At 37.5% G+C, this 23,494-nt stretch overlaps 1 protein-coding gene across 2 annotated transcripts in view; it reads left to right on the forward strand.

Annotated features, from left to right (window-relative positions):
- Nucleotides 1-1,130: 1,130 nt before the first annotated feature.
- The window catches only part of RIMS4 (regulating synaptic membrane exocytosis 4), a 96,492-nt gene continuing 74,128 nt past the window's right edge, over nucleotides 1,131-23,494 (forward strand). For both annotated transcript variants that reach the window (XM_087720401.1, XM_087720402.1), the window contains exon 1: nucleotides 1,131-1,876. In XM_087720401.1, coding sequence (XP_087576527.1) covers nucleotides 1,780-1,876 — 97 coding nt within the window. In that variant the 5' untranslated portion in view covers nucleotides 1,131-1,779. The remainder of the gene's footprint in view (nucleotides 1,877-23,494) is intronic.

Below are 23,494 nucleotides of genomic sequence, written 5' to 3' on the forward strand. Positions count from 1 at the left end.
ATTTTCGTTACAATGACTCTGGCATTTCTTGACCTACTGGCCATAAGAGGCAGACAGAGTCAAAGATTTATTCTGTCTCCCCTCTATCACTTTGCCTCTTCTCTGTAACTTTATTTCGGGATGGGGTCCTTCTGTCTTTGCTCCCAGGCCTTTACATATATACTCTTACTTTCTGACTCTCCTTTTAGCAGGATGCAATTAGCTAGGTTCTAGGGCTGTGTCTCTATAATGTATATCCTTAAACAAATCTTTGTATATAGTTAGAAATCCTGTTCCTCTATTGCTCAGGTTGGATTCCTTGTCTAATATACCTACAATTTTTTCCTTCCAACTAAACCTATCAGCAGGGCATTACTTTCACCAATTTATCTGGGAATTAAAGATAATCTCTCTCCCCTGGAGTACAGCTCAACTCCTGGTAACCACAGAAACATTCCTAGGACGGTCCACAGCTTTCTTTCAAGTATGTCTTTTGCCCCTTCCCAGTCTAGTTTACAAATGTACTGTGCTAACCAAATGCTAACCAGGCCTGGCACTGTTTAGGTCCCAAGAGTAGAAACCATGGCATTAAAAATGACCAAAGGATTATCTACTCCATTATCCATGAGAGGTGGAGGTCTAGAGATGGAGAACCTACAGCCTCTCTAGACAGATTGTCCCACTGCTCTATAAATCCTGCCACCTTGAAGTTTCTTTCTTATAGGTTTTTTTTTTAAGTCCAAGGTGGTGCAATCCCTAAATTGCTTTTTTAATTCAGGGAGCCAGGTGGTGAAGAGACATGTAGGGTTTGCCCTTAAACAACACTCTTTTTCTCCAGCCATCTGATGGTGCCGCTAAAATAATTCCAGATGATGGATGGTATTTAATATTCCACGTCGCGCTCTGGAGCCGAACTTCACGAGCCGAAAACTGGGAAGTGGACTCCGAAGGGGAGGGAGGGGAGCGCTCGCGCCTTCGCTTTTCGCTTAGCAACAACCCCCGCCAACCAGTGTAGTAGCCCAACCCCTTTTAAGACTAGCGTCTCTCTCTCTCTCCCCCTCCCCCTCCCCGCCCCTTCGCCTTTCGCCAGCCGGCTACGATTGGAGGCACTGCCTTCCAGGAATGACTTCACGGCAGACTCCGCCCCCGAAGCTGGAGTGAATGAAGGAGCGGAGCGAGAGCAGCATCCGCCGCAAGGAGTTGCAAGGGACGTAATTGACTGGGAACCGGGCGGCGGAGGCGAGGGCGTCCGAGGAGACGGGAACTGAGCAGCAGGTGGTCCTCTCGCCTGCCTCTGTGGAGCCGCGGAAGCGTCTTCGGTCTCTGGCGGCGTCAGCAACTTCAGCATCCCAGCACTGCTGCATCAGCGGCAATCGTAGACTCTGTATCCCTCTGGCCGGGGCGGCAGCGGCAGCCTTTTCCCGACAACAGCAGCATCCCTTACCCCAGTCTCCTCTTTCCCTTGAGTACCACTAGCCTCGGCTTATTCTCTCTCGCTCTCTCGCTCTCTCGCTCTCCCGCCCCGCCGGCGTTTCTGCGGCTCTTTTCCATCCTCTCCATCGCTGCCTGGGTCCCGGCTCCTTTTTCCTCACCGTCTCCCCATCCCGTCTTTTTGACTCGCTTCAACCTTTCCTCCTGCCGCCCTTTTCTCACCTCCCCGAGGCCCCCTCAGCAGCCAAGACGCCGCGGGCTGTACTCCGAGTGAAGAATGGGGCGTCGAAGCTGGCCAAATCCCAGGCGGCGGCAGCGGCGGCGGCGGCGGCCGAAGCCCCCGGCGGCGCCCCCGGCGCGGGGCTCTTCATGGAGCGTTCGCAAAGTCGCCTCAGCTTGTCCGCCTCCTTCGAAGCCCTGGCCATTTACTTCCCCTGCATGAACAGCTTCGATGAGGAAGAGGCGGGTAAGATTTTTTTTTGGGGGGGGAGAAGTGGACCAAGTGGAAGGGAGGACACACCTGTCCGCGGTTTGGAGAGGGAGTGGGGGAGGAAAGAGACCCCCGACCCGCTGGAGTGAAGCCAAGGAGATAGTCTACCTCAGTGTTTCTCAACCTTGGCAACTTGAAGATGTACGGACTTCAACTCCCAGAATTCCCCACCCAGCGAATGCTGGCTGGGGAATTCTGGGAGTTGAAGTCAGTACATCTTCAAGTTGCCAAGGTTGAGAAACACTGGTCTACCTTACAGGCAATGGGGTAGCTTAAACTCCTCCTCCCCTAATAAAAGGCACCAACTTTCTCCAACCAGGTGCCCTCCTACTAAAAGCCCCTGAGCCTCAGACAGTAGGATGGTACCCAGGGGAGGATTAGTTTTGTTCTCCCTCCACTGTGTTTTTTGTGGGGAGGGGGGTTTCTCCTTTTTTAGCTGAGGGTTAGAAAAGAAAAACAGGGTGAGGAAAAGGCTGCCCCCAGGAACGCTCCTCATCCTTTCCTTGTGGTCTACATCAGGGTGCAAAGGGAACGATTCTGTGTGTTTTTTCCCTGCTGGGTGCATTTCAATTTCCCACCGCAGTGGTGAAAACCACCACCGTGAATGGAACTAAAAATGAGAAAGCTTACATTCTGGAAAGGCCGCTGGCTGAGGAAGAGTTCACCCACTTTTGTGAAAGCTTTTCTGCCCTGTGATGTGAGGAAGCAGGGCACTGGTGAAATTAAATAAGCTGATAGGAAACAAACAGGTTTCGTGTTGAATGAGCCAAAGGCATCTTTTGGATAAATAACCAAGAAAGGGAAAAGTGGAATCCAGGCATGTCAAAGAGAAAGAGAGAGAGAAAGTAAGTCGGGGTGCCAGCTTTACCCAACTTCAAGCCTTCCAGAGATGTTGAGTGACAGCTTCCACCCAATGTGGCCATTAGCTGTACTGGCTGCTGCTAAGAGGAGTTGCTGTTCAATAATCAGGTTGAGGAAAGCTATAATATGCAGTGGTTGAATTCTAGAGAGGAATGAATGGAAGGTGGGAGTAAATGCCGGAGGAGGCTAATATATCAATGAAAGTGTGTTATGGGATAGCAGTGTTCAAATCCAGGGTGTGAATAAGATGCGTTTGTATGTGTGCAGTTTCCTTCTCTGAGTTTATAGAGCTAGGGCTGTAGCATGACTGCTATTAGCCTGTAAGACAACTATCTGCAATCTGGTGGCCTCAGATATTGAACATGAGCTCCCATGATGCTCAGCCAGCATGACTAAAGTGTAGAATACAGGATGGACTAGATTTTTGAAGTTTTGCTGGACAATGGCACGGTCATGGATGGGCTGAGTCAATTTCTACCTGAGTCAGTATGATGACAATTTTATTTAATCTGGCTAATTCTTTTTTGCAAGCTGCCAGATGCAGCTCTTTGTACATGTTGTCTATGTGTCCTGTGAAGCATACTGTGCTAGATTTCAGAATTACTGTGCATAGGATTAAAGGGTCATTTTTTACCCATAATCAAACACCTTACTTTTTGATTTTTACTGAATTCAGTGTATTTATAAAAGCATCACACACATTTTAATCCTTTTATTTTACTCCTCGGCCTTCTGAGAAAAACACTGAAATGCAAAAGTTTAAATATGATGAAAAGGCCTCATCTGACAATGAATCTTTCCAAGCATCCTAAACACCAGTTGTTGTCATATACTGATTAAGAATATATTGATTTGACTCTTTGCACAGCAAATATTTTATACATATAAATAGTTAAATTATGCTAATTGAAGAACATTGTTTTAATGTTTACTTAAATTTGCAAATTAAAAGAAAACTTTATCCATCAATATAGTGGTATACAACTACAATAAAGATTCTGATTCAATTACTGTATCAATGTGGCTAAAATGCAAGCAAATATATGCATTGTAAAAATAATACTGGATGTGAAAAATGCAATCTGGGGCTTTGTTGACTTTGAAAAGCTGGAGGTTCTTTTTTATTATTATTCCTTTGGAGGAGCAAAATGTCTGCTTCCTGAGGGAGAGGTAAAAGCATTAATTAATGGATTTACTCAATTAAGGGATTTACTCAAATTTAAAATGCCAGGTGTTAATCTCATAGATACACTCTTTATGAACCAGTACTAACTACCTCTTCCAGTATAGCTTACATTTTGTGGACCAGTGAGATTGATTTATAGAATCAAAGAGAAAAAAACTATATTTTAAAATTAATTAGTCATACATTTTTATATTCTGGGATCTAGTATTGAAGCTGTTCTCCAGATTAAAGTTTTTGAATGTGGGAGAAAAAGCACCTCTAACGAAAAAAATCTTATACTTATTGTCTTTCCTTGATATTTCATGTGTAGTAGCTCCGTGCTATTTTTTTTTTAATGAAAGTATAAAATGGAAAGTGAGTTTGTAGATTTGCTTGCTACAGCTACATGCAAACTCTCCTGCAGAATCAGAGTTGCCAATTAATGAAGATAAATGTTCACCCATGCTATTGGGTCAACTGTGTTGGCTGCCTCAGGCAGCAATAAATGCTTTGGGATGGGACAAATTCAGAATATTTTGAGAAGGCTATACCACCGGCCTTCCACTTCTAGATTTATCTTGCCATTTCCAAGTAGTGAAAGTTACCTGTCAACTTTACCTGTTTCCTGTTATCTGTTTCTTTTGAGAAAAACTGCAGTATTATTGTGTTTAAATTCCATATTTGGACTGGATGTCCTATAATTTAAATTCTTTGCCTTAATAAAGTACCCTGGATCTTGTGTGTAAACTTGTGTCCGTACATGAAAAGTTTTCATTTAGTTTAACAGTAACCTTCTTTTGATATCTTACTGCTACTTTCATATTTCTTTTCTAGCTTTCATTTCTAATCCTGGGTTTCTCTTTTAAATGATGGTTAATGTGTAACCCTTGTAACCATTGGTTATTAGCTTTATTTCTAATTACGATTTCTCTAATGTGACAACCACTGATAATTCCAAATTTCTTTGTCAAAGAGTCATTTCCAAAAAAGCAACATATATGGAAAGGGGAAGGATGAGGCCAATTTGATGAGTAATTGGATGGAAATGCACATATTAAGCCTTCCTTTAAGAAAAGGGGAAAGTATCAGTTGTGGAAGAATACCGGTGTCCTAGAATAACCTCACAAATAAGCACTCACAAAGGGCATCACACAGAGATTTGTATCTGCTTGAAATCCGAACATGGACAACCAGACATAGAAAAACATAGACTGAATAAATACTTTCATTAACATAGCTAATCACTTGAAAAGAACAACTGGACAAGTCAGCACAGGAATAATTGATAACATCAAATATGAGAACATTCTACCTGGGTCAGAAAAATCTTATATTAGGGTCTAACTTAAAATTCCTCAGATGTGCTAGGGCTGTGGCTCCAGAAGTAGAATACCAGCTTAGTAGAAGTTGATTTACATTTATCATTTCATCTTTCAAATGTGTATTCTTTGATTAACTTTATCTGCATTATCAGAGGGATAGAATCAAGATTACATGAAGTGTTAATACCACTTTATAATGCCTTGGTAAGGCCACACTTGGAATACTGCATCCAGTTTTAATTGCCACAATGTAAAAAAGATGTGGAGAGTCTAGAAATAATGCAGAGAAGAGCAACAAAGATGCTCAGGGACTGGAGGCTAAAATATATAAAGAATGTTTGCTGGAATTGGGTATGTCTAATTTAATGAAAAGAAGGCTAGAGGTGATATGATGGCAGTGTTCCAATATCTCAGGGGTTGCCACAAAGAAGAAGAATTCAAGCTATTCTCCAAAGCACTGAGGACAGGACAAGAAGCAATGGGTAGAAACTAATCAAGCAACTTAGAACTAAGGAGAAATGACCTGATATTACAATTAATCAGTGGAACAACTTGCCTCGAGAAGTTGTGAAAACTCCAACGCTGGAAGTTTTTAAGAAGAGTTTGAACAACCATTTATGTCAGAAATGGTATAGGGTTTCCTGCCTAAGCAGCTGGTTGGACTAGAAGACCTCCAAGGTCTGACTCCTTTATTCCATTTTATTCTACTTCTAAATAATAATATTAAGCAAAATAATTTGGAAGGTATGCATGCATTTGGGTAGCTAATTGATCATAGGGAAGAAAATGGTAAGTGAGCACCTGTCTTCCCTAGACGGGTTCAAATCACCAGGACCGGATGGATTACACCCCAGGGTTCTGAAGGAACTGGCAGACGAGATCTCAGAACCACTGAACTATATCTTTCAGACATCCTGGAGCACCGGGGAACTGCCAGAGGACTAGAAAAGAGCTGATGTGGTTCCCATCTTCAAAAAAGGGGAAAAAACAGATCCAAGAAACTACATACCTATCAGCCTGACCTCAATACCAGGAAAGATTCTGGAAAAGATAATCAAGCAATGAATTAGCGAACACTTAGAAGCAAACAAATAGCCAAAAGTCAACATGTGTTTGTCAAAAACAGAACATGCCAGACTAATCTTATTGCATTCTTTGATAATGTAACAAAATTAGTGGACCAGAGGAATGTCGTTGATATAGTTTACTTGGACTTCAGTAAGGCATTTGATAAGGTAGACCATAATCTACTACTAGATAAAGTAGAAGAATGTGGTTAGACAGCATCACTACCAGATGGATTTGTAACTGATTGACCAACCGCACTCAACGTGTAGTCCTCAATGGAACTGCATCTTCATGGAGGGAAGTATGCAGTGGAGTACCCCAAGGCTCTGTTTTGGGCCCAGTACTCTTCAACATCTTCATCAATGATTTGGATGAGGGAATAAATGGGGAACTCATCAAATTTCCAGATGACATCAAGCTGGCAGGAATAGCCAACACTTCAGAAGATAGGCTAAAGATACAGAAGGATCTTGACAAACTTGAACATTGGGCACTATCTAATAAAATGAAATTCAATGGTGAAAAGAGTAAGGTTCTACATTTAGGCAACAAAAATGAAATGCACAGATACAGTATAGGTGGTACCTTGCTCAACAGTAGTAACTATGAAAGGGATCTTGAAGTCCTAGTGGACAACCATTTAAATACAAGCCAGCAGTGTGCAGCAGCTGCCAAAAAAGCCAACACAGTTCTAGGCTGCATAAACAGAGGGATAGAATCAAAATCATGTGAAATGTTAATACCACTTTATAATGCCTTGGTAAAGTCACACTTGGAATACTGCATTCAGTTTTGGTCACCACGATGTAGAAAAGATGTGGAGACTCTAGAGAGAGTGCAGAGAAGAGCAACAAAGATGATTAGGGGACTGGAGGCTAAAACATATGAAGAACGGTTGCAGGAACTGGGTATGTCTAGTTTAATGAAAAGAAGGACTAGGGGAGACACGATAGCAGTGTTCCAATATATCAGGGGTTGCCACAAAGAAGAGGGAGTCAAATTATTCTCCAAGGCACCTGAGGGTAGAACAAGAAGCAATGGGTGGAAACTAATCAAGGAGAGAAGCAACTTAGAATTGAGGAGAAATTTCCTGACAGTTAGAACAATTAATCAGTTGGAACAGCTTGCCTCCAAAAGTTGTGAATGCCCCAATACTGGAAATCTTTAAGAAGATGTTGGATGTTGTCTGAAATGGTATAGGGTTTCCTGCCTAGGCAGGGGGTTGGACTAGAAGACCTCCAAGGTCCCTTTCAACTCTGTTATTGTATTGTATTATAGCTTGATGTAGACAATGTGAAAAGAACAATATAATAGAGAAAATGTTACATTTCTATCTTTTTATCCCTGTTTATTAATGGAGTCAATAGTGATAATTAAGTTAGTGATTCCAAAGATTTTCTGTGTATCCTGTGTGTGTGTGTGTGTGTGTGTGTGTGTGTGTGTGTGTGTGTGTGTGTGTGTTTGTGAGCGCATGACTTTAACTATAGAACAGGACGAATAAACGAGAAGTTTTTTTGTGTTATTATGTGATCAGATGAAAAGAGAGCAATGTAGAAAGCTCTAAAAGGTTGCAGTTCGGTTTCCATAAATCCTAAATTGCAGAGAGTGAGTTGGTTTAAAAGACAAAAACTGATACAGCATTAATATATTTTAAATAACTACAATGTACCACACACATGCTGCCAGCAATAGGTTACTGGGCAATTATATTGCGTCCTCCCATCCTTTTTAATTGGGGGCAGAGTAATAAAACCAAACCAACCCTGTGATCTGTTCTGCATGTGATCTAATGTTATTCTAGAGGAGTGCTAACTTAAACAAATAACTTAATGTTGTAAGCTAAATTCCTTTTTTAAAGCAATATCATTACCCTGTAATGCCATTCCTGTTCTCATAATTCCTTACATTTTCCCCATTTTTTCCTTGACACCATTTTTAATATTATGCTACATTTTTTGTGTACAATTCATTTTTCATGCAAATGCACTGGGGTTATTGTTATATTGTTTTCAGAATGCTGAAAGGGAAACTGGGTATGTTTCAAGTTGTGCTAGCCAATACAATGGTTTCAGTGGTGGGATTCAAATAATTTAGCAACTGGTTCTCTGCCCTAATGATTTCTTCCAACAACCAGTTCACCAAACTGCCCAGAAAGTTAACAACCGGTTCTCCCAAAGTGGTGCAAACTGGCTGAATCCCATCACTTAATGACTTTAACAAAGTCAGGGTTTTTTTGCCAAATAAATTGATTTCATGACTGATATATGTCATTTATTCTAGATTGTACTTTGTGAAACAAGAACATCTTCTGGGTCATATTTCTTCCATTCATCTAGAAAAAGATAAGATAAAATGCATATTATGCCCAACAGTAAACCTTTAAGACATTTCTCAAGGAATAACAGAATGAATTACTGCAGATTATAAATTCTATAAATCATATAAATATAAATATTTATACAGACAGCTAAAGCAATTATGACAGTCCTGAAACAAATGGGTAAAATAAACTATGCAGTAATTTAATAAGGGGAAATAGAAGGAAGACTATAGGTGAATCAGCTCTGCTTTGTTAGAAATTTCTGGAAAGACAGACTGCAGGCAACCCCATATAAAATAATGGTTTTATAGCATTTTTTAATGCATCCAAAATATGCTTGCATATGTTACTTGAGAATCCTTAAGGTAGTCATGGAAAACACATTAGCATTAGAATTGTTATATTATAGATGAGAGTTGAAGTTCATGGTTAGTATCTTATTCCAGTAGGTCAAGGCAAATGAACCTTGTCTAATGATCGTGATCAGAGAAGCAGAAGACTTTAATAGCAGATGGAAGACAGCAAGAACAGTCAATCCCACCCATGACTTAAAAAAAACAAAGGTATTATGGTTGAACTTAGATAATAGACACAAAAAAGGCTCAGAAATCTAGGTGTATATTATACGTCCTGACTAGACCACTCCCCCAAAGGTTGAAAATGTTGTTTCCACACACTATTTTGAGAGCTTTTTATATTAGTGTTCTCTGAGGCCTCCACTCCATTTTAGCTAATCCACATTCTTCCTCAAAGTGCAGTGCTACGTAGGAGTAATAGCAGCTCTCAAGTAAATTATTCCAACAGAACTCTTTGCTGAAAACTTTAAAGTGCCTTTAAATATTGTATGTACATGTATACATACATACTGTACCGCCTATAGTTGGTGTAATATAATCCAAACTGGAGTTTCAGGAATCAAATCCTATGATTGTGGAAATTTTTGAGTTGGAGATTGGCTCTGTGAGTGTAGCTTGCAGAGATACTCTGAAGCTCACCTGCCTTTGAGAATCAGTCATTTAAGAGACCCGTGAAAATGCTGGTTTATCAAAGACAATTTTGTAAATTATTGTTGTGATACACTAGACTAGGGAACTCAAAGCAGTGGTGGGTTCTTACCGGTTTGGTCACTGGAACTGGCAGCAACCCAGGCCTGCCATGCCTCCAAACTGGTTTTCCGGGTGGTATTGTGGTTTTAGCCATCTTGTTTTTAGCTTCTGCACATGTGCAGAACCATTTTAATTGTGTTGCGCATGCATGTACAGTGCGCATCAAGTGCACGCCATGGTGCGCACTCAAGCGAACCGGCAGTAGTGCCTGCCGGAACCCACCCCTGACTCCAAGGTCACATAATTGTTGCTATACTCCTAGAGACTATGATATACTTGTACTTCTGAAAGTGGAAGGGTAGAGAATAAAAGTAAGAGTAAGCCAAAAAGCAATGAACTTGAAACTTGCTTGATCCCAGTGGATTCACAAGCAAGCAAATGATTTGTAAGAGCAAGAAACCAAACGGTTGCTACTAAGAAATTATGTAAGAGCTCTAAACTAGGATCAATTATTTGTCGCATTAGAGCTGTAATCTCCCTTCTCTTTTTCCTGTAGTTTGCGCTGAGTTTTAGAGAAGTATTCTATGAACTGGGCTGTGAGCCAGAATTTCAACTGATCTGTATGGAGATTAGTTGCAGGGGGATTAAAATATTAATTCTTAAAGACCTACAAAGTTTGAGCTGGCTTATATGAACGAAGATCTTGGCTGAGATGTTTGAAAGAGGTCTTCTTCCAAAAGATGCTATTAGGTTTAGGCCAAGATCATAGTTGTATGATAGAGTTTGGCTTGCAGAAAGTCCTTGGATTTTCAGTTTGAAATGACCAGGTATCAAGTGATAATAAATCTGAACCCTTAGATGGTTTGATGAACAATATTTTCATCATTGATTAACTTTTTGTAGTGATGTATTTTATACTTTTTATTTGTATACTTCTTTAATTTCTCACATAGTGGAGAAGAAATCCAAAATATACCAAATAAAATGGTAAAAAAAATGATTTAAAAGTGTTTAAGAAAGCTCTCTATGTCCTTTGGCAGATGTTCTGAAATAAATATTAATAGGACAAATTCCTGTATGCATAATACAGAATCACTGGTGCTTGGCTTTTGTATGTACAATGAGCTTCCATGAGGGTTGTAGCTAGCTGTTTTCAGTATACAGTCATTTATGCTATGGCTGCAAGGCTGTTTATTTGTTTTATTGTTATGCCTTTATTATCTTTATTAAAAAAAACTCAAAATACTCCTCCCTCCTTCCCCACAACCTTGGGAGGTGGATTGGGATGAGACAGGGACTGGCCCAAAGCATGTCAGTTGTCTTTCATAACCTAAGTAGGACTAAAACTCACAATCTTCTAGTTTCTAGTCCAGCACTTTAACCACTACACAAAACTCTCTATACTGTATGTATAAACGTATGCATTTCTTTGATAATTAATCCTAATTTTTTAGGCTTCTGAATTGTTTTTACATATTTCAGTATGTTGCAGATATAGTTATAAACATTTGCTGCCTCCCTCAGAAAGTGTATTAATTGCATGGGAGATAAAATCCTTTATGGGAATACAACTATAGATATTGAACATATATTTTATATACGTCTAGGTTACCTTTGTAAAGGTCTATTTAGGTTGCACAAAAACTTAAATATTGAAAAGCATCAATGTTCTCCAATTTCATTGTTATTTATTTAAACGTTTTTCTCCAAGAGCTTAAGGCAGTGTGCATATTCTCCCTCCTCTAATTGTATCTCCATAGCACAATTTTGTGAGGTAAGTTCAGCTGAGAAACAGTGGCTGGCATAAACACATCTTCTATGGTAAGGATGGACTGGTCCATTTTCCACCATTTAAATATTACATCATATCAAGCAGGGGTGGCCAGTTTAATAACTGGTTTGCTGAGCTGCGTGCAATTTAGAAAAAAACTCACCTTCCGCATTACGGCTGTTGAGGAAAACAACTGAGGTGGAGCAATCTACTCTGCCGTGCCGATCAGCCGATTGGAAAAGGAAATATAGGTGAGTATAGCGCAGGGTCGGGTGGATGGGCCCACATCAAAGTCAGAGTGAACCAGTTCCCTCCCAGCTGATAATCAGAGCTACCCGAACCAGTCCGAACCGGTAGAATTCCATCCTTGATACCAAGCATTCTTCATTTCAATCATTTTTGTTCATTCTGGTATTTAGTGGAACTGGAGAGGAGAGTGAGTTGCCTTAAGGTCTGTCTTGATAGTTACTTGATGATCATAGAACAATAATATGGCAAAGATACTTTGGTAACTCTGTGCAAAGTGGCTATTCAACACTACAGGTTTTTTGAAAGATCAAAAAATTCATAATAATATCAACAGTTCATAATTCCCAGAATTCTTTGGGAGAATCGGGGACAAACTATAGCATTTTTTTCAATTGTACAGCCTGCAGTATAGCTGGGTTGTTGTTTTTTAGCATTATTTAGAGCTACAAGGTTCATTAATACTTTCAAATCTTCAGATCCTTATGATAAATACATCATGCTTAATTGGAATTATTAAGCATGCCATACTTTCTAGTCAATTAGCAAGAATGCCAGATTGTATATTAACATCTATGTTCGTTAGTGAAATATGAGTCTATATGTGCTATGATTTAAACAGGAGTAATAGAAGTTGATAACACATACAGGCATAATGAGATAAAGATATAAAACATTTTAAAATGTAGAAATCTGTATAGGCTTCATACTGTTCTTTAGGAAAACTATCTCTCCTCTGCATTTTAATGTTCTACATATAATCAGTCATCTTTCGTCTGAATAGCTTCCACAAGTAACTCATTTTGTTGATACAAAATATTCCATTGATAGAAGAAAAGGCCTATTTTTTTATAAGAATGGGATGAAAACTTGTAAAATTTGTAGTTTATCTGTTCGGGAATTGTAAGTATTGGGAGTGCCCCAAATCATTTGAATAAAATTCAGGGCTTGCTGCTGAAAGTGTCCCATTTCTTTTTCCAAAATAATCAAATTATGCCAAAGTGTCCCATTTCTTTTTCCAAAATAATCAAACCTTAAATATGCTAATGCATAATTTATCCTAGTAGAAATTAGTTTATTCAATTTTTTACTTAGGACTTTGCAGTTCCTTGAAAAATTTAAGAGAGGACTGGGTAGAAAATGCAGGTAATTTTTCTTTTTGGAAGTGCTGTTTCCATTACATGCAGCATATAAAACAATTTGTCTTATATATATTTGTCTCAAATTACCTATTTGTGAAACTCTCTTGTGTTTTGTTTTTAATTATTTCTTAGCTAGGAAATATCCAAACAAGTGTTTAAGAATTCCCCGTTGCAAAGATGATTGGATATTGCAATTGTATTTTGTATACTAAATCCATATATTATAAACAAAGATGAAGAAATATTTTAAAAATCCAGTGAGAATAATTTTATATAAAGATATAATTTATTTCAGTTAAGATAATTTGATGCATCTAAAAGCCATCTTTGCCCTTATAATTGGCTCTTAGTGTTAACAAAATTAAAGTCTGTAGTTTCTTAGATTAGCACCTTTAAAATCTGTACTGTTAGAGTTTGCAGCAATCCGACCAGCACACAAGTAAATAATTCAGCAGGATTCATTTATAGAAGAAACTTGTTTATATACAATAATATAAAACATGATGCATGTATACAGTACCCATGCAGCTCTTGCAATGTGGTAGAAAGAGCAAGGAGCAGAAGCCAGAAGCCACAGAAGCAAGGGAAAATTGTTTAGAAAGACATAAAATATAGTATTGGTATCAGACTTAAGAAAAATATAAACCAAAACATAATTTTTCTACAACCACCAAAATAAAATAAAGATCTTTGTTATTCTGTCACTAGCAGCAGTGGTCTCCAACCTTAGCAACTTTAAGACCTGTGGACTTCAACTCCCAGATGCCTAGCAAAGCTGGCTGAGGAATTCTGGGAGTTGAAGTCCACAAGTCTTAAGGTTGCCAAGGTTGGATACCACTGATTAGCACCATGGAAAGAAAAGTGTTTTTATTAACATGGCTGCTTCCATTTTTTTAATTCACTAATTAATCCCATTCTTTTTGCAGCTAATCCTTATCCTCATCCATTGGGCACATTTCTTGTAAAAAAAATCTGCTTGGAGTTCTTTAAGTGCAGTAAAAGTTTGCTTCCTTTTATTATGGTTGCATATGTATTACACAAGACAAGATTGGAGAATATAACTCAAGGAAGTATACATCTGCATGCAAAAATGCTAAAAGGCCAATATTAAAAATATACACATTCCAAAGCTTTTTCATAACTGCAAAGGCAATTGTTTCAGTGGTAACATCTGCACATTTATCTTTAATTTGAGCATCAAATGAATTTATATTTTCATCTGTGTTGTCTGACATAATTTCTATGCTTTTACAAATAAAATAAAATGAGAACCAGGAGGGAAATAATAACGCTCAAAACCAAAACATTTTTTTAAATATCAGAAAAAAAGTAAAACAATAAAAAACTACCACCAAATATCACCTTTTTTCCCTTCAAAATTATTATGTGAGAAATTGTTTTTAAGTTTCAACCTTTTAAAAATATCACAGTGTTTTAATAGCAGATACAAACTATACCTGAATATTTAGTGTAATACTGAGAGTCTCTTTTTCTAGGCATCTTTTTCATTATTCCTTTTGTAGTCAGAAAAGCTCTTTAATTGATTTTAACCAACAATCCATGTAATCTCCCCTTGTTCATGAGCACAGTAAAATACATCTTCCTGGGTTGATAATTAAATGGCCAGGAATGTCTGTTCCTGTTCCATCAAGGATGATGGAACTGAAAGTGGAATTTAATGAGTCCTCTCTAATTGGGAAATCTATTGGTAAATCAGATATTTCATACCAGAAGGTCTCAATTAAATAACAGGATTTCTCTTTTTCATATTTTTATGAGTGCCAACAATTATGCTACTTCTTTGTGTTTTGAACTTCCAGGTACATAAGCTTTGTTTGTAACAGTTGAATCTTTTTTTTTGTAAAGTTGTTATAGGGATTTCAGAAGCTGTTGAACTGCTATGCAGTTGGGAGAAAGAGGTCTCTATTTTATCAGTTCTGGTTCTGAAGGTAGACGTACCACTAGTTGTCTCTTTCCTTTAAAATGATGTTTATTTAACATCAGGAATTTGTATTTTTTATCTTTACCGATGAACGAAGGAAGCCACTGTTCCAAGATTTGGAGGCTTATTATCTCCTCTTTAAAGATTTATAAACAATTACAGGTTATGAACAATTTCATTACTGGATTCACAAAAGCAAAGTTTAATCATTAATTTTAACAAAAGAGCATCACTGTTCTCTAGAAGACAACAGATGCAGCAGAGTGATACCAGGGACATTTTAATTAGAAGTCCTGGTATGTCATTTCTGAACACAGAATTTGGGATTAGCTGTATTCAGGGTGACTCTTAGTACTGTTAATCAAAAGATTTTCAGCAATGTTTCTGTGTTTGTCTTTTTAGTGCATTGTTTAATGATAGGCAACAAGCTTAGTAGAAGAAATAGGAAGATGGAAAAGGGATTAATAAAGGGATCTTAGTTACTCTTTATTTATTTATTTATTACATCTGTTTATTACATCTGTTTAATACCTCTCTGTGACCAGATTGGTATATTAAACTAAGATTTGGAAGGTGTACCTTTAGATTAATTAGATAATCTTACAGCAGGTCCAGATCTGATCACTAAGACTCAGTACTCCCTTGGTTGCAATAAAGTTCATGTTTTCATGAAAATAAGCCTCTTGCAATCTTGAAATCTAACATAAAATGTATGTATGTTGTAATAGTTAAATCATAACACAGATGCTCACTTTAATCACTTCGATTTAAAACCTTACATTTCTGGCACTGGACAAGAAATCATTATCTAAGCATATTTGTAATATAACAGTATGGTTACAAAAAGATGGTTTAAATCTTATCAAATTGTTTGAAGTTCTCTCATGACTCATACTGTATTTATCCAAAAGGAATGTAACCTTGACACTCTCATCCAGAAAGTAAAATAATAACTTTTTAGCTTTTTTTAAAGATTAACTTTAGATAGCTAGAAGGTTGCAGTATAAACATGTACGAAAGTCCCATATAATGCCCTATATTTTTATCCTGCCCTCTATGGTTTCCAACTCTCAATGAAGTCAATGCTCAGCATTTTTTTCTTACAATAAATTTGCACATAATACAACACCTGCTTGTGTTTGCATACAGTATATGCAATGCTTAGAGTATGTAACCAAAGAAGGACAGGTTAAAGGAAGGGAAAATCACTTAATATTAACTGAATTAATAACTACAGAATAAAATTAATTGCTTTTAAATTATTGTGTACACACACAAACACAAATATACACACTTGCTGGTGATAATAGTAGTAGTAATTGAACCCCTTCTGTATAGGCATACAGGAACCATTCTCACAGACCCCTATAATTTCATACATTCGTACAAATATACAGATTCTCATAAAGAGGGGGAAATACTTTGAAGAAATATAGGCTCAGCAAACATGACCTTATACTGTACTAGCCTACTTTTAATATTTCTCTCTGAGTTTGATTTATCTTCACTGCAATCAGTATGACTCTCAGGTGTTGACAACAAAATGCAGTGATATAATAAAGCATCTATGATAAAAATAAACCTTTTAAAATGCATGCCAGTGTAAAATATCAATGCAAAGTACCAAATCAGAAATACAGTACTGTCCACTGATGATACATAGAAATCCTTTATTTATTTATGCACTTATTTTTTATGTATTTAGTTATTTATTTACTTTATTGGCTGCCCATCTTACTACATGGTCATGATTATTTGTAATACCTTTGAACAGAGTGAGCTCTATCTTCAATGTTGTAGACAATGTTTATGTTCATATTTTCAAATAAAAATTAGTCATACATCAAAAGCGAATGTGTGATCTGACTGTTTTAATTGTCAAAATTTTAGGTCTGATCACTTTAATCTTGATACAACATTTCTGTTTTTAAAGGTTTGCCTGGAGCAAGTTAACCAATTGAATGGAAACATAATTCTCTCTGAACAGTTGTTGAGCACAGGGGATGGTTTCCATCTCTGTTGGAATTTATTTTCAGAGAATATGATTCCTCTGGAGTCTCTCACAGTATCTGATCATGTATTTAATGGAACTTCAAACCCAGCCATCTTGCTTCATCTCGTTGCCTATGCAGAAATGGAAGAGTATTCAGTTGCAACATTTACAGTACCATATGTTTGAAGGGGTTTGGAGGAAATTGCATGGGGTAGGATTACTTAAATCTAGAAATCATAAGAATAAAGGCATCTCAAACAGAAATACAGGGTTAGTGTCTCTTTTGGATTGTGTTTCCTTTTTTACAAATTAGTTCTGAATACATATGTTCTACCAGCTTCAGAATTCACAGTGCAGGCTTTTGTTCCATTTTAAATGAGAAAATGTTGGCAGGATGCAGATTTTAATGGTAATTACCTATTTATAAATCGAACATGATAGAGCAGGGATGCATTTGATCCCCTAAAAGCAATGTTGGTCTATTCTGTGTAAAGCAGACATTATCCCTTGAAGCTCATCATGGCATACCTTACAGCAGGAACACAAGTTTAAATCTGGTTTCACTAAGCTTGTTGTATTGCATTTTTCAGTTTTCACAAGAGTTAAGCCAGTTTAATTTGAATAGTAAGGGAACACTTTTCAAATAATTATGGTCAACTAGGATGTTTTATTAGGATCTGTCTATGTGTTCACTAGGAATTGAAAATGATTTGATGGCATAAAACCAGCCAGGATATTTTAACCAGCAAAACCTAGCATTCAAAATGTAGAAAGTGCAAGTCTTCTATCTTGCTTTGGTTCATTGAACTACATTAAAACTAATCCAGGCAGCCTTACTCTCCCAAATTGCTTCTGGAATTAGGATCAATTAATATTTTTGAAAGAGACTTCTGCAGAAGACTCTTGTGATACAAAGAAATGAGCTGTCTATAGGTAGTCCTCAACTTGCGACCACAATTGAGCCCAAAATGTATGTTGCTAGGTGACAAATTTGTTAAGTGAGCTTTGCTTCTTTTTATGACTTTTCTTGCCCATTTATTAAATGAATCAGTGCAGTTGTTAAATTAGTAACACAGTTGTTAAGTGAATCTGATTCCCCCCCTCCCTGGACTTTGCTTGTCAGAAGGATACAAAAGTTGATCACATGACCCCGGGACAATGCAACCATCATAAATGTCAGTCAGTTGTCAAGCATCTGAAATCACGTGACCATGGGGATGCTGCAATGGTCATAAGTGTGAAAATGGCCATAAGTCACTTTTTTCAGTGCCATTGTAACTTCAATCAGTCACTAAGTGAACTGCTGTAAGTTGAGGACTACCTGTGTTATGAAGATTTCTCTGTTATTTCTTTCTTATTTGGAGTTGTATCTTACACATTTCTTTATTTCTAAGATTTATATCTTTACGGTTTCTCTGGGAAGTCAAAATGATGTATGTATCATTCCCTCCTCTTTTCTCTTACTTATGAGGTGGGTTGAGCTGAGAGAGAATGACTGGCCCCAAATCACCCACTGAGCTTTCATGACTAATGGTGACCCCCTCAGTCACTAACTTGCACTGACTCGTCTGGATTTTTATAGACAACTCTTCTTTTTTAATGGAGAATTCAAATACCCCTATTTTGCCAGCTCAGTGTATTCCATTGTTAGGCTATGTTGTCCATTCTCTTTTCATTTGCAAAAACTAAATTTGCAAATGTTTTGGTCATGTAAAATTCAGTTATAGTGTAATTTTTTCAAAGCTCTAAGGAAGCTTTTGAGAACTAATGCATAATGATCTCTGCAATTTCTGGTAACCATACCTTTTATTCAGAAAATTATTGTAAAAAAGTCTTAACTGAAGTTTACAGTGTATTTCTATACCTACCTACCTACAAACCACATCTAGGTCTGTAGGAAAAATGATTCTACCACTGCTGTTACAGCTTCCTATATTATTTTAAAAGGAATACAACAAATAAGATGAAAATGACAAAATTTACTGCTGTTTCAAAGATGTCTAATTATAGAGATAAGAAAAACATTGGATTTTGTCATTTTGCAAGCAGAAAACTGAATGGGAAATCTAACATTTTAAATTAAAAAAGTTCCATTTGAATACAGGTAATAATGTCACCATGTTGTAGGCTTGTAATGCGGGTGATTCCCCTCATGGGAGAGAAAAGAATATTTACACTTAACATACCTGCTATATATGTACTAATCAAGCTTGTATGTCACCCAACTTTCAACAACTTTGGGGCTTACCATAAGTAAAAATAAGGAGAATATGGTAATAACCAGTTTAAAATAATAGCAATAATTCCCCACCAAGGCAGTACCTTGAAGTATAGAAACAAAACAATAAGGTTGCTTGCACTGAAGCCTGTTACAAGTTCATGCAAGTATTAAAAGATGCCAATACTATCAAAGATACGTACCAGCTCACTGTAAGAAACAAACCAACTGATGTATGGCACAGCTGCAATTATAATTGAAGATCATGCATGCAAAATCAACAAACAAGAGGGGAAAAGCCAAATAGTGCACTGCCAAAATGGAAATCAGATTGGGAAATACGATCAGCATGCTAAGATCAAATGCAAGCAGGCTAGTACAAATGAAAGAAAAGAAGCTGAAGAACAAGAAGACTCAATACTATCTGATCGAGAAATAGATATAAGGAAGATCAAGGAATCACTGGAAATAATAAAGCAACCAATAACAGCCACAGCGAAGAAAATCGGCAAATATGAAGGTCCAATGGCACACTACAAGAAAAGCCTTCAGTCAAATCAGAAATATTTCTACCTGTCCATCATTGGAGAGACTGCAGTGAATCAACTAATACCTGACAAAGAACAAACTGCAGTTCAGGACAACCCAAAGAAATACAATAAATTAAACAACTTGTAATTATAGCAGAAATGGTAGAGAAAAGGTCAAGGAAGATCAAGAATTGATTGGCACCAACTGAAAATGGGCTGTGGCTGAAATATCTGACTGTTTTGTGCGAACTCATTGCTGAGCACTTTAACAACATATTGCAAGGAGTTAATGATGGAAGATTTGTTAATATCTGGCAAATCTGATAATGAGAAACCCAACAAAAGGGGAAGCACCAGCCAATTACACTCTTAATTACCTGCTTAACAACTTGCAACTTGCTAACTGGTATGGTAGTTGATGCAGTCTAACAACATCTAGTTGAAAACAAGCTCTTTCCATTTGAGCAAATAGGAAAATGCTTAAACAGCAGAGAAGAAAAGATCAGCTCCTAATTGACCGAAAGAAACAATAGACCACCTAGTTAGCTGCTGCAAGAAGATGGCACAGATTGATTGCAAACAATGACAAAGTAGCAAGGAATGTCTGCAAGCAATTTGCCTGCAAGCAAGAACTGGCAGGACCACAAAATAGATAAAGTAATAGAAAACAAAAAAGCTAAAAAAAATAGTCTTCAGAAGTCAGAAAAGCATCTGCCACAAAACATCCCAAACCTAACCATTTTTAATAAAAAGACAAATAATTTTGGATAGTGGACATTGTAATACTGGAGACAGTAAAACAGAGGAGAAAGAACTGGAGAAACTGTCAAAAGGAAGCAAGTATTGTATCAATAAAGTGAGGTTTCTCGGGTGCAATCCCAATGTATCTGGAACACCACATGAATGCTATTGGCATTGACAAAATCACCATCAGTCAATTGCAAAAAGCCGTTTTACTTGAAGCAACTTACATCCTGCAACAATATCTTTAACACCATCAAACAAGAATGTCTGCCTATATCAGGTCCTTGAGAAGGATTCAATAGGAGAATAAAAATGCCAAATCCAGCCTAAACATCTGGCTGACTGGGATGAACCATAATAATAATAATAATAGTAGGTCCCACTTTAAAAGAGATGAGAAAGTGAACATGAGAAATGAAATGCTGTCCTGTGTGGATACAATAGCACTATTCACACAACACGTTCAATCCAGTTATAGATTTAACCTGTTATGTGTTTACACACTCTATAGGAGCATAAACTAGCCAAATAATTCGAGTTTGCACTTCAGGGTAAGTCACAAATCATTAGATTAAACCAGTCCAACCTCACATGCTGCAGATTTGCAACTAGATTTACAAGTGACCTGGTTAAGCATGATGCGTGAACACAGCTATTCACTAGCATCAGACTTACCTAAACATATCTGAAAGATAAACCTTTCGTAACATGCTACACTAAGCAGACAAACCAGTAGTGGCCCTAATAGACATTGGGTCTTGTGATCCGTTATGAGATTCTTCATTTAAAAAGGATTTCTTGGGTGTTTTAGAGCTGAAAGCTTTCAGAATGGTGGGGATCCAGTGGCCACACAGCTTGAATTGTCTGTCCGTTGCTGCGGTAATTGTGGTGAGCTACTGAGACGTTTTGATCTGAGTGGTATTCAAGCTGCTTGCAATAAAACCGCCTGTGTCAAAATGCTGCACTGTATGAGGACATTTCCATGGCAACGTGCAGATCCCAAGGTACATCGTTTTGAACTTCAGAATCAGCACAGGCTTCTGTAGCCACCTATACAGTCTTCTCCCAGAGGATTGCTTGCAAACAGCATAAACATCCTAAACTAGGTTCTAGCGAGGGTACACCAGGGGGGATTATGAAACTTTGCCTGACCAGGTGTAAATAAGGTCGGACAGACTGTATTCAGGCAATCATATCTCATCATGTGGTGGTATGTATGGTGGTAAGAGTTACAGGAAGCCTGGCCCTGTTTACATCTGATCATACATGATACGCTTTGCCTACCTAGTAGCCAACACATGGCTCACAATCTTTGTCTGAATATTCTGCTGCCTCTTGTATTGCCAGAATTCATACTGGGATGATTATAGTAATTTATTTGTGTTGTAAAAGATTTGTAAACTAGCCTTTTAATGCTTTATAAAAAAACATGATAATGCCAAGCAGTCACATTTAAGTGTAATTGTAATTTTTAAAATGAGGCAACAAATAACAAAACTGGGAGGAATATAAATAATGCAAATTGAGATGTATGTGGAAATATAGTCTCAGCTCCCTCCAGGACAGAAGTTTCAGTTAAGTCACTGCTTAGCATGGATGAATTACGTGCAGTGGGGACGGAACAAATTGCCTATGGAGATTCTCAGTCATCCAGGTCATGGTTGTTCCAAAGATGCTTTTTAAAAAGGCAACTGGACTTTTGTTTTCCCTTGCAGAAATTTCGCTTCTCATTCAAGAAGCTTCTTCAGCTTCTTCAGCTACTAATACTCTTTTGTTGGCTTCAATTAATTTTCATGCATTGCTAGGCATCCCTCAAATGGCAAGTAGCAGATTAGGAGATTGGCTTGTTTTTATGGTATGGTATTGGTAATATAACCAACCCACCTCCAACTTCAGGATCTGTTCTGAGTTGATGTTTTTATAGGAAAAATAACACCCCCCCCTTGGAATATTTTACTTCCATATCTTCTTTGAGTTTAAATGAAGTTCTTACAAGAAAGAACCAGACATAACATAAATCTTTGGTAAAGATGCTTACCACGGTCCTCTTCATTTATTCAAAATGTAGTGAAATGAAACGAAATTAAATGAAATGAAATGCAAAAGTATGTTACAATTTCATGGCAAACTCAGTAAAGGCAGGCAACAGATGGAGAAGCAGAGGGGGTTTTGTTGCCTTCTTCCCCTTTTAATTCTTTATTAAAAATTTAAAACGGAGAAGTAAAACATGGCTTTCCCTCATTTCAATGGGCTGCTTGGGGTTTTGAAGCCAGTCATATGGTAGCTCAACAGGGACTTGCTTTATATATGAAGTTGAGTTAAACCTATTATTGTTAATGATGCTTAAATAGTAAATGTTTATAGCCTTTTGAATTTTTAAACTTTGATTTTTGCTTTAACTTGTAAATTTTAACCCCATTTTCCATTTTGCTTTTAATTGTTTTATTATGTTGTTGTAAACCATCGCCATTTAGATAAAATGGGTGGTGCAGAAATTTGTAACTAAATAAAGTGTGAAAGAACAGGGTGCTTTTTAAAATTCAAGCATCTGATCTTTTATGTAGTAAAAAATCAATTGAAGGCAAGATTAAATATGAACTCTCTGGCCCAGATTCTTTCTTTTGTATCTTGCAATTTCACTTTTTTGTTGTTTTTTATGTTTTTTTCCTTCCTTTCTTTTTTTGGTCCTTCATAGTTATAGAAAGTTTGAAAGGGGCACCATGCTGCATTGGGTATATAAATAATATTCTCCACCATTTTGGCTGAGAAACTCTTTGGGAGTCTGGCTCTGATGATAGCACAGATTAACTGAATTCCAGCTAAAATTTGACTTGTCCTTGAGAACATCTTCAAAGTTGTGACTAGATCTTGGAAATCCCACTAATTCTTATCAGTGTCCGATTATACTGAATGGTGATATTTTGCATTTGTCTTTTCTTTAATATTTAAAGCATCACTTCAATTTACTGGAATGCCCAAGTAATAACCTATTGTCACCCAATATAGGAATTCTATGAAGTGCTCTATAAGGTGGAGTCTTTGAGTAAAAAGACCCTTCCCCCACCCCAAGTATTATACATTGATTATTTTAAAGACTACAGCAAGGGAAACAGATTTCCTACTTGAGCCGGGTATGACTATAGGGGAGGGGGAACAGACCAGCAAAATTTGACAGTGAAATAGAGCAGATCTGATAGGATTTTGCATGTAAACTCTTTGTATAACC

The sequence above is a fragment of the Thamnophis sirtalis genome, unplaced genomic scaffold (assembly GCF_051295495.1).
Source record: "Thamnophis sirtalis isolate CommonGarterSnake01/CBP01778 unplaced genomic scaffold, rThaSir2_p1.2 scaffold_7, whole genome shotgun sequence".
NCBI lineage: Eukaryota > Metazoa > Chordata > Lepidosauria > Squamata > Natricidae > Thamnophis > Thamnophis sirtalis.